At 41.5% G+C, this 12500-nt stretch overlaps 1 protein-coding gene across 3 annotated transcripts in view; it reads left to right on the forward strand.

The window, feature by feature from the left end:
* LOC138007083 (fidgetin-like protein 1) overlaps nt 1-12500 on the forward strand; it is a 187297-nt gene that overhangs the window by 20316 nt on the left and 154481 nt on the right. For 2 of the 3 annotated variants that reach the window (XM_068853801.1, XM_068853803.1), the window contains exon 4: nt 3894-3964. The exons of the other annotated variant lie outside the window; for it this stretch is intronic. In XM_068853801.1, coding sequence (XP_068709902.1) covers nt 3894-3964 — 71 coding nt within the window. The remainder of the gene's footprint in view (nt 1-3893; nt 3965-12500) is intronic. 3 annotated transcript variants of the gene reach the window in all.

Consider the following 12500-nt stretch of genomic DNA (forward strand, 5'->3'; position numbering starts at 1 on the left):
GATGAAACAGGAATGGTTATCAGGATATGAAGTACGGTATACAGATTCCAGGGTGGCATCTATGCTGTCAGGGATATCTTCTTTTCTGTCAGTTTTCTCCTTCCACATTCTTTCCCACAAAAATGCTCTGCTGGTAAACCTGCATAATTATTAGGGTTGTTCTGTCTATAATAGTTTAAAAATTCCATAACTTTATTCGTTCAAATGGGGCAGTGGCCAACAAAATCGATGGAATCCTTTGTAGCACACAAAAACACCATCTTCAAATCTGCTGTCCAGTAGCATGAGAACATGGTTAAGGAAATCTAAGTTTTTAGATTGACCCTCTAATAATCTTAAGGGGTTGTCGCTGGAGCATTATTTTGGTGAACTTGCCTCTGAGCTATCCTGGGTATGCTTGGCTGTAGTGAAATACTTTTTGCTTGCTTCTTGCAATGTCAGTTTGGATATCTGTTAAGGCTGATTTTAACAGATGATCAAGCATTAGGCCTAAGAACGTCAGGTTTTCATGATGAGCTTATTTCCATTTTCTTTGAAATGTGCTAAGTTGACCTACATAAATGTGCTAAGTTTTTTTGTTCCGATGCGGGTGTATTTTTACGCCTTCTTCTGCCTCTGCCAGTCATACGCATTTGTTTTCACTTTATAAGCCTATGAGCTATATATTCCACTTAAAGCAACTCTAACAAGAAGTCTTTCCATGGTATTGTTCCCAACATTGCCTAATTTAGTACTCACTCAGCTGGTGGAGCTACATGTACATCAGCCTCTAATCCTGGAGTCCCCCGACCGTTAAGCGTCAGTGAGTGTCATTAATACCTACAGCTGTATGTCAGAGACTCTTTGGAGTGTTTATTAGAGGTCTCAAATTCACTTTCGCCTTCACTCAAGCCCTTTCTTTTAGTTCTATGCAGGGCTTGGCTGGCCAACGCACCTATTTATCACCTAGTTTGAGTGTCCGGTTGAGTAGTGGAGGCAAAATATGTAATTTGTGATAATCCTGATTAGCATAAATTGATTTACATTCAGTAACCCAGGCTCACCGTGTGTGCCACATAGGTAAATATAGAGAACGTATGAGGCGAAGTTTAGGTCTGAAAATTTGCTAGAAAATGGAAATAAAAATCGATAAAACTTACCATGTTTTGAGCTGTTGTTGTCTTTAATGTGTACACTCAACTCAACTCGGGACGCCTGGTGACGAGTATAATAAGTTCTGGAGGGAGGGGAGTCCCAAATTGCTAAAAACAAAATTCACTGAGCATCTGGGACTCCCCTCCCTCCAGGGGGACTTATTATACTTGTCACCAGGTGTCCCGAGTTGAGTGCCATTTTGAATTGGACATTTTGCGAGGACAATGGTTTCTGGCCGCCATTTTAGCGGAGTCTGGTGGCTTCACGTTGCTACCTGGAGATGCTTCCTTGGATTCATGGTTTAGAGAAATTCCATGAGCCTGGCGTGTTTATTTGGCGACTGGACTCGATTTTCGCGAAAATAAAACGTGCTGTTTGGGTCCATTGGAGTCCCTAAGCTGGCTTCCGTCTCCTATTGTACCTTGTCACTATACTATGAAGGAAGGTGAACAGGGACCATTTTTCCCGAAAAGTTCGTGTACGTATTAAAGACAACAACAGCTCACCACTTGGTGAGTTTTATCGATTTTTATTTCCATTTTCTAGCAAATTTTCAGACCTAAACTTTGCCTCATATGTTCTCTTTATTTACCTATGGCATACATGTACAGTGAGCCTGGGTTACCTGTGTTGTAAGTAGTGTCTTTCAAGAAGAATACCCTAGAACCCCGAGGGTCGCACCACTGCCTTGTTCGGGGGGTACATGTTCCCCGCTTTTTTCCACCTGCTGGTTTTTTTAGGGGTCTTGTATTTTGTATTTTTGTACCTTTTCCAATGCTTAATGAACTGCACGGTGGCTTGGCTGGCCAACATGCCCATATATCACCTAGCTTGAGTGTCCGGTTGAGTAGTGGAGGCAAAATATTGTGCATCTCGCATTTCCTGCTCGCATGTTCGATAAAACGTAAAACAGCAGACGTCCAAAGGGTAAGTGGAGACTTGTACAGTTTGTCTAGTTTATTCATATTTTGTCTGCACTCCAAAACACACTCATGGAAAACAAAAATAATGCACTATCAACATTTTGAGTATACTAGCCAGGGAAATTTTTTTCAGCCATCTACACAAAAAATGACAGTTAGAGTTTGTACATTCCACTGATGTGGGGTATACACCTTATTCCAAAATGGCCGCTGATTTATGCGGATGCAAATTGGCCCTTGTTGCCTTGTTCAAGATAAAATATTCTTTTGAATGTTAAGCTTAAGAACAAGGCATCAAGGGCTTATTTGAATAAAAACAAAAGAATATTTAAATGGCGGCCATTTTGGAATAAGGTGTATTCAAATAGCTCACCTGGTTTCCACACGTTCTCTGTGAACTTGAGCTTGTCTGGTCCAAAGACGAGCTGATGTCCTTGAAAACTAAGCCAGTATTGTACTGAGGACAGTCCTCCTTCTGACAAACTGGATTTCCTTGAACGATAGTCAGAGTCCTCCTTTCTCTCCGTAGTGAGTCGTCAACATGAACAAGAACATGGGAAGAAAGCAGTTAACTTTCTAGGGGAGCCTTCCCTGTGTATACGATTATCAGTAGTTTGCATGGTAGTTTGCGGCCTGGATAGCCAATCAGAATCATGTTTGAGTAGTTAGCAAGATGAACCAAGTATTTCTAGCCAATGGAAGAGGCTTTTGAGTGATTTGTGAAAAGATTCACATACCAGCCAGGCCCACCATGCTGCTTTCAAATTTGCTGGGCATGGTTGGGCTTAATGAACTTTTTCCCGATGTTTTCCGAATCCATTGACCAAGGACAAGAGCGTGCGGCCGGAGACTCAACGAGTCTGGCGAGTGTCCTGTGTACTCGACCTATGCTTTGCTTCTTTGTTTTATTCAAAAAATAAACTGTCACACAAGAAGGGTAGTTGATTTCTTGAACTAAAATAAAGAACCAGGCTGAGCTGGAAATCGCTTGAACTACTCTGGATCCACCCCTGAAAACGACTGACGCAAGCAGTTTCCATGTACGGTCATTGCAGTGTATGAGCTGATAATCAATATAGAGTGAGCCAATCAGAATGCAATATCCCAGATTGAAAATTAAAATAATAATAATTTTATGGTTCTGTCTCGCAAGGACTGGGAACTAAAAAATTCACAAATTTGATTTGCTAAAATCGATATTGATTGTGGTCTAGATTTTCCCATCTAGACCAGCATCTAGACAGAGTATTTTCTTCTACCAATATTTGTTTATGGAAGTGCCAAAAAGCATGATGAGGAAAAAAAGGAGGACAAGCAAACTTTGGCAGAATTAAGTTCAGCTCATCGCCGCTTGCAATCAAAATGTCAGTACAAACCAGTGACATTGTACATTAAACAAATTAAATTGTTCTTGTTTGCCATATATTAAACAGAAAAATAAGAGTTTAAAGTAATGAAGTAAGAGCTATTAATTTTAGTTAATGCATAGTGAGATGATGAAGTGAAAATTACATGCGCGCACTTACTGGGCAATTGAAATTTGGTGAAATTCCCCTGAAAATGATGCAAAATAAACTCTTAACCCTTTAAGCGCTGAGGGGGCCCCCATTGACTGATAAAATCCTCTAGGGTTAGACAGTTAAAAGGTTACGTACATTGTAATTTTGCAATACAAACTTTTCTTGTATGAAAAATTAGGGCAGAATTTACTTTGACAATAACTGTAACACCTTTTAAATGCATCAAGGCTATAGGGGGAAAGCTTAGCTTGCAAGGTATTATAATGGAAACTGCAAGCAGTACTACACCTTTTATATTGTATTGTTTTTGTTTCAGAGAGTCAGAATTGGAGCCCTAGTTTGTCCTTAAGCAGTGTGCAGGACATTCATGTCTACAATTCCCTTTTAGTAAGTCAGCATTGGTTATGTTTACCACAGTAATTATTGCCAAAATTTCTTTTTGCTCGACATACGGCTGTAATTATTATGATTCATACATGTGTAATTTTGCATATATTCCCAACAGGGACACATTGTGTGTTAAAGAATAGGTCTTTTATTTCCAATTACAGTCGAACCTGGATTATCCCAACCTCGATCATCCGGATTTCTCGATTATCTGGACTTTTTCTCTGGTCCCAATTTTGTCATGAATATTTATTTGTCATGATCAAGATCTGTAGCCATATTCTTTTTAAAATACAGCGTTGAAAAGTGAAGTAAAGGCGAGTTTGCTTCACTTTCAAAAAGCAAAATAAAGCAGCGCTCGCACACGTTGTAACTAATGCAGAACTTTCGAATGGGTTCTGATTGGCTTAGAGTTGCTTTGTTGCTAAGTGGAATTTCCTGCTCCTTCGGCAAACAAGCTACACTACGTCACGAATGTTTATTCACGATCATTGTGTCCTTGAAGCATAAGCAATCTGTTCTTTCGATAAAAGATAAACAGGCTATAATTTTGCGATTAGAGAAAGAAGAAAAAGGAGCCAATTTGTCAGCTGAATATGGTGTTAGTAAACTGCAGATATGTGATATCCGCAAGAGCAAGGAAAAGATCATGACGTTTGCCGACACATGTACAGGTATTCACAATGGACAGTGAAGATGTAGACCATATTGTTTTCCAAACGATTTGCAAATGTCTCTTTCTTAATGTAATCAGCTTTTCATATTCATAGTCATATTCTTGATTATCTGGACCGTTGATTATCCAAACTATTTCATCTAGTCCCAACAAGTCTGGATAATCGATGTTCGACTGTATTGTTGTCTTTGTAAGCACTTGGGTGGAACCTTTAGTTGATCATTCATTTTTATCCATTGAGACCCCACTTCTCCATCTCTTGTGTTTTAACAGTGGGTTTGACCTCTCTGTCAGGTGTTATGCATTGGGGTGGTGAACTTGTTTTTAACCTTTTCATTCTTGATGCTAGCATTAACATTATTAGGCACACCTGTCAATGGTTTCCCCCTTCCAAAGGGTGGGGGGAGAATATCTCCAGCATACCCACCTGGTTTGACATTTTCCCTCCAAATTTTGGTCGTTTTTTCACCCAGGGCCACAAAGTTGCAATCACATTCCCCCACCCTGGTGAAATTATATAAAAATAATTATAAAGAAAATCACCCAAAAATCATCAAGATGTGACTTTATTAGACCTTGGTGCCAGCAACTTGCAATGATAGCAGGGTTACAAAATGAGCAAACGATGGTACAAGAAATCGTTACATGACATCTTCTGTGATAAAGAAGGGGCATTTCCAGAATTCAGCCGTGGGTGAGTTCATTCACTGGGTGTGGTACCATTCAAACCTGTGCTCACACTTGACCCAGGAGATGAAATCTGAAATGCCAAGTGTTGGTTCCTCTTGGCCACCGGTGTATAGATTGGCTAAAGTCTGATAAGTGATTTATGCTGTGATTCTTTGGCTATATTCAGTAAAACGGATTGCTGTGTAGTTCACACCTTTTAACCATTGAAAAATTCGGGTGCGCTGTGTGTGATGTATAAGCTTATTTGGCTAATTTTCGCGGTATAGCAGTGGTAAGTGAGTGTTAAAAATAAACCATATGCGCAGTAAATGTACACAAGAGACTGAGTTCTAGAATTAAGTTCACTTTGAAGAGGAAACATTGAACTTCCAGGTGATATAAAAATATTGCTAAAAAGTGATTGAAAACACGTTTTAAGGCTCGACTGAAAATGTAAAGGTAGATTTTTTGAAGCAGCACACGTTAAGCAATCAAGAAAGTGTTTGATCGCGAACTAACAAAGCGCGTGAAAAAAAAAATTTACAACTCAAAATATGCCTTGTGCAATTTACAGTTAAGTCTAACCACTCAATGGATGAAACTTGCTCGAAATTTATTTCAATCGCTTCGTTTTCTTGCAGGTATAAGTGCAAAAATTGTGCGCAAATGCCGCTGCAGAAACAAAATTTCACCACAAGTTTTCTGCTTTTCGAAATACACAAAACCGCATGTTTCATGAGAGAACAAACAAGGCCAAATTGTGTAGAAAACTTTCATTGAAAGATAACCTACACAACAAAAGGAAACAACGGGGAAAGCCGCTGGAGGTATTCAGGCATTTGCGGAATATAAACACAATCGATTTGATTTATTTCTTGAAGATACTGATCTTCCAAGGTATGTCGAAGGCAAAGATTCCTTCAATTACCAATTTATTTGGCGACAAATTTGCTAAAAATTCATCGGTTGACCAATATAAAGCTAAATTTGGGAACTAATCAATGCCCATTATTATGTTAATTGCTACAAAGGCCTTTAATTCTGCACGGCTTGCTCCATGAAAACAGGCAATGCGCTCGGGGGTTTTCAAGAGTTTCTGACAGGCATACCTACATTGTACTCGTTTAGGTTACCTAGTATCCCCTCCTCTTACAGGAAAACCATAAAAGCTCCAGGGCTTTATCCTCTGAATCAGAAAAAAAAGCAGGGATATCCCCATGGTTTGATTCGTTATCCAGTGCATCAGCCATTGTCTTCGCGTAATTTGATCAGGCAGACCTCATGGGGTCTCTTATTAGCTGTCAAAATATGCTCACAAGACGACAAATGATTGGTCAATTATCCTACTAAATCTCCATAAAAACAAAAATACAGATTTACTAAGGAGACTGGGTAGAGGCCTAGGATCAAGACGCCATTTTTACAGCCGGTTACGGCCAGTTGAGGAAATTCAGAGGTCATTGCGTGCAGCCAGTTACGGCCGGTTTAGGAGTCAATGGTTAACTGCTGTTTGATCAAGTCATAATCAAGAAATGAATTCGTGTGCACGCATTATAAGATGTCTTGCATGGGATAATCTTGTTACATCTTTCCCTTTATAGAGGCTGTGATGCACGACCATCAGAACCTTAAAGGGGCTAGGTCACGCAATTTTAGGCAATTTCAGCACTGATCGAATGGTCATAGAATTAACTAAAATATCAAAATTACTGTTCAAAACTATAGAAGAACTCTAACAAAACACAGGGAAGCCAAGAAGGGACATGGATGGACAAAACTGGAGAGGGTTGAAATGGATTGAATTTGGGTAAATTTGAAAAACGAGGGCCCACCTTTTTTCAAATTTATATCAGTCTATATTAAAATGTCATTTACACAGCTGGAAAATCATTCTCAGTTGTTATGTGGCCATGATTATGCAAATGAAAGACTCTTGCTCTGCCAATTTGACGTTTAGAGCTCATAATTAACAAAATTAAACAAAATTACCTAAAATAGCGTGACCTAGCCCCTTTAACATTTTAACTATAAACTGAAAAAAAAATCATTGTATACTCCCATTTGCCAAACTGGAGTCTTGGAGCTTCGACTAGACTTTCTTGACCCATTACTGTTGGTATTTCTAGGCCCATAAGCATCTGTATGTGCTTGTGATCTATCACAGGCGGCAGGTGCAGGGGCTGCCGTCTGGCTATTATCATCACCACCTATAGGCACATCCACTTCAGGAGAGTCGACGAGGGGCTATATTCGCAACTGCCAACCTTCACTTTATAGCTGCGGTTACCCAGCTCTTGTGCACACGTAATGTTCGTCCATTGCTTTTTTCTGTGTAGTTGCATCCTTATAGTTTTCTCCAGGAGTGATGAGTGGTTGTGGCTTTGCGTTTCTGTTGTAGTAAAATCGCTGCTGTTCCTTTGCTCCTACCAACACTGGTATTTCTTCCTCCGTGTTGTGGCAAGGCATTAGTAGGGTTCCAGCAATAGGCAGCAGAGTTTTGCATCGGTGCCCCATCAGGTGCTGTGCTGGGCTTGTGCTGATTCCCTCTGATGGGGTGTTGCTCCAATCTAACCACGCAAGATATTCAGAGTGACCAGACTCCTGACACTTCGTGAATAGTCTTTTGACCGCCTTTACTGCGCTTTCTGCTTTGCCATTCGACTGGGCATTAGTCGGAGAGGAAGTGACGTGGGCAAAACTCCAGGTTTTCGCAAATACTACAAATTCTGCAGAGCTAAACTGAGGGCCATTGTCTTACACAACTTCGTCAGGTATGCCTAATCTGGCAAAAATCTCCTTCAGAGCTCTTATGACTGCTTTTGATGTTACCGTAGTGAGGCGGCTGACTTCGATGTAGCTGCTATAGTAGTCGGAGGCGATTAGAAGGGTACGCCCATTCAACTTGCAAAGGTCTACTGCTACTCTCAGGAGCAAGGGTGGCACAATTGGTTAGTGCGCGGCCTTGGTGCAAGAGGTCCAGAGTTCCATCCCCGGGTCTCGCAGCCTTGTTTCGACTTCTTTCCTTTCAGTGTAGCCTAAGTAGCTTTAAATACCGTTAAAACGGAGCACTGATGGAAAGAGGGGGGTAGAATGAGCGCACCGTCGGCTTCTTGGGAGAATACTCTCTAGAGAGTAAAGGAACTTCCGATGTTAAATAAGGTGTACCTTTACTCTGGACCATGGTCTTGCTAGGAACTGGTGTTGCATCAGAGGCTCTTTAGATCTTGATCTGTTTCAGGGCTGAGTCCTGACTGTCACCCCAACACCACTCAACCTCTAGTTGGGTCAGGTCTCTAAGGGGCTTGGTCATGTCCAACAGGTGTGGTAGAAACTTTGCTCAGGTACTGGATCATCTCAAGCAACCTCTGAATGCCTGTCTTGTCTGTGGGTGCTGGCATCTCAAGGACTGCCTTAACCTTAGCTTGGTTGACCCTCAGTCCAGTCCCGGATGCCACATTTCCCATGAAGGCCACTTCAGTCTGCCTCAACGACAGTTTCTCACTGTCCAGCTTTAGTCCATATTCTTGACAGCCCTTTAGGAAAGCAGTACGTTTCTGGTCGTGGTCATGTGTTGCTTCCTCGAGTGTGATGCCGTGGCCTGCAACCACAACTTGCGCTTGAATACCTCTGGAGTTGATTTGAATCCAAAAGGCATCCTTTTCCAATGGTACCTCCAAAACGGGGTGTTGAAGGTGGACCATGACCTTGCTAGGAACTGGTGTTGCATCAGAGGCTCTTTAGATCTTGATCTGTTTCAGGGCTGAGTCCTGACTGTCACCCCAACACCACTCAACATCTTGTTGGGTCAGGTGTCTAAGGGGCTTGGTCATGTCCAACAGGTGTGGTAGAAACTTTGCTCAGGTACTGGATCATGCCAAGTAACCTCTGAATGCCTGTCTTGTCTGTGGGTGCTGGCATCTCAAGGACTGCCTTGACCTTAGCTGGGTTGACCCTCAGTCCATCCCCGGATGCCACATTTCCCATGAAGGCCACTTCAGTCTGCCTCAACGACAGTTTCTCACTGTCCAGCTTTAGTCCATGTTCTTGACAGCGCTTTAGGAAAGCAGTAAGTTTCTGATCGTGGTCATGTGTTGCTTCCTCGAGTGTGATGCCACGGCCTGCAACCACAACTTGCGCTGGAATACCTCTGGAGTTGATTTGAATCCATAAGGCATCCTTTTTCAATGGTACCTCCCAAACGGGGTATTGAAGGTGGTCAAAAATGAAGATTCGTCATCTGAGGTCACGTGCCAGAAATACCTTGTCTCTGTGTAGGCGTGTCGCAAAAACATCGATGATTGTAGGGAGAGGGTAGTACTCCCTTTGTGTTGCTCGGTTGAGATCTCGTGGATCAAGACAGTCTGAGTTTGCCGGGTTTTTTTGGAACAACCACAAGGGAACTGACCCACTTTGTTGGTGTAGTCACAGGGGCAATGATGTTCTGGTGAACCATCCTGTCAAGCTCTGCCTTAAATTGTCCTCTCAGCGCTACTGGTACTCAGCGTGGTGCATGCTGGTTGGGGCAGGCGGCCTTGTCCAGCTTGATGTGGTATTCACCTTCTAGTTTCCTAATACTCTTGCAGAACACCTCTGGAAAACGCTTGATGAGTGCTTCTTTTGTCAAAACGTCGCTTTTGTCGTTTACTGCGTACACTCATGCATTGCCCATGTCTGGCTTGTTCCATCGCATTGTTATCTGTTTACTGGATGATTTTCATGCCAATACAAGCCTTTCGACATAGAATTGGACAAAATTAATATCCTGGCTGTTGATCAGTTTGCAGTTTAACTAGCAGTGTTGTGTTTCATGTCACACCTTCAATTTGACTTCCCCAACCACTGGGAGTAGTGAACCTCCGTATGCAGATATAGTACTAGAGGTGAAGCGGTATGACATTGCACCATGAGCCAGTATCAGGCTGGACTCTCAGACCGTTTCCGGATTCTAACTTCAAAGTAATAAGCTGTGAATCATCTAAGATGGTAGTTGCAACGGCGGCAATGTAATGAGGTGCAGATGTGTACTTTGGCCCTCGGTTATATTTCTTCTTCTTTTTGGCGTAGACCGTTGCTTTTGGTTTAAAAACAGCAGCCGTGGCACAGATGACAACTTAAATGATAGTTTTGGCTTCAAGTTTGATTCAATAAGCCTTCCTATCATGCAAAAATTTCTTCGTCTCTGCATGTCATTCAAAGAAGATAATTTTGAGCTGATTTGCATACAAGAACAAAAGCACTTGCCTTGGTCAAAAACTAACAACAATGGAAGGAACAAAAGGAGCAGTTATGCAAATTATTCATCTCGTAATAACATTTCTGCTGGTTTCTTCTGCTTACCTTTGCACTACAAAACTAGAACTAGTCATCGAAACCCAGAGGAAACTCTTTTCGACTTCAATTATCTAAAGACAGACTTCGTAAATTTGCGGCATCTTAAATCCTATATTACAATAACTCTGTATCTACATTTAATATTTTACTGGCTTGTGGCGACGTCGAGACTAATCCAGGACCAGAAAACTCATCCTGTCCTATCAATCAATCAATTTTAATAGCCCTTCTGACTACGATATCTGCTGCACTTTCAATGACTACAATCTTTGTTCCAGTTGCCTGGTTACGTTACATTATTCTTTCAGTCTTCTTTGTGATACTTGCAATGTTTGGTTTCACTACACTTGCGTTGGTCTGTCGTTTGACAAGTGTATTGAAATCATATTTCATGAAGAAGTCTGGATATGCCCACATTGTTCATCTTTTGAAAGCCAAATTGGCATGCAGTCTGTCACTAATGAACAGTCCTTGAATGATGAAGCCTCAAGCGATTGCTCCTCTGCTAATATGAGGTTGATTGTTGCAGATATCTCTTAATTATCTTTACCATCACTTCCTGGGTTTTTTGACTCGTGTGTAACCATTAAGGGTCTCATTATTGGTCGTCTAAACATAAGGAGTATCAAAGCTGGAAACAAGCTCGAGGAACTTAAATTATTGCTTCTTCAAAAACCTACTGTGCACATACATGTACTGTCACTGTCTGAAATGTGGTTACATGAGTGCTGGAGTGATAAAATGCTCGCCATTGACGACTATTCTCTTGTTCGGCGTGATCGCTCCTCTGGTGCCCAAGGTGGCGGAACCACAATCTACGTTCATTCCTCTATAACCTACTGCGCCAGAAACGATTTAATTACTGATCCGGTCCTTGAGTGTATTTGTGTTGGGCTCAAACTACCCTTCACAGCACCTGTGCTTATTCTCAATGTATACAGACCACCATCTTCTGATGCTGGAACTGACACCTCTTTGGCTACCTTGCATTGAGAATGTCGTTGCTCAAAATAAGGAATGTTTCGTCTTAGGAGACTTTAATATTATTTACCCTATGTGTAAGATCGCGCTCCAACAGACTCCTTAAAAGGATCCACTCCCTTGGTCTCAGTCAAATGGTTGAAAAACCAACTCGAGTCGATGTCAACAGCTCAACAAATGGACCTGTTACATCTACACGTACCTCACGTATCGACCACATCTACGTTTCCCACGTCCACATTATTGTTAAAGTTCATGTTTCCGATGTCACCCTCAATGACCATTATCCTGTATTTGTTATTCAACGATGCAATGCCAGTCTTCACAAGAGAAAGTATGCTCATACTACCAGAAGATATAGCGCAAGCACCTTGGTCTATTATAGAGTCTTTTGATAATCCATCAGATGCCCTCGATACGTGGTATCATCTATAACAGTATTGTTGACTTACATGTCCCTAGTCGTGTAAAACGCGTCAAATCTCTTATGTTACTGAAATGGATGGATAAATCAATTTTAGCAAGTATCAGGACTTGAAATCGATTAAAAAAGAACGCTACAAAGGTTGCGTCATGGATGGAATACAAGACTTTCAGAAATAAGGTAACATTCCAAGTAAGGAAAGCCAGAAAGAGATTTTATGCCAACTTAATAGAAGAAAACAAAGGAGATTCAAAGATGATCTGGAAAGTGTTAAAGTCTGCTAGCAACTCTCGGACCAAAGGATCTCTACCAACTTCCATCAAAGATGACTCAGGTTATGTTACTGAGCCCCATGAAATTGCTGCGATGTTCAACTTGCATTTTTCCAGTATAGCTGATAACGTATTTGCCGAAGCTGGAATACAACACCAGGACCAGAACCTCCTAAACTCCTA

This window comes from Montipora foliosa, chromosome 6, assembly GCF_036669935.1.
Source record: "Montipora foliosa isolate CH-2021 chromosome 6, ASM3666993v2, whole genome shotgun sequence".
Taxonomy (NCBI): domain Eukaryota; kingdom Metazoa; phylum Cnidaria; class Anthozoa; order Scleractinia; family Acroporidae; genus Montipora; species Montipora foliosa.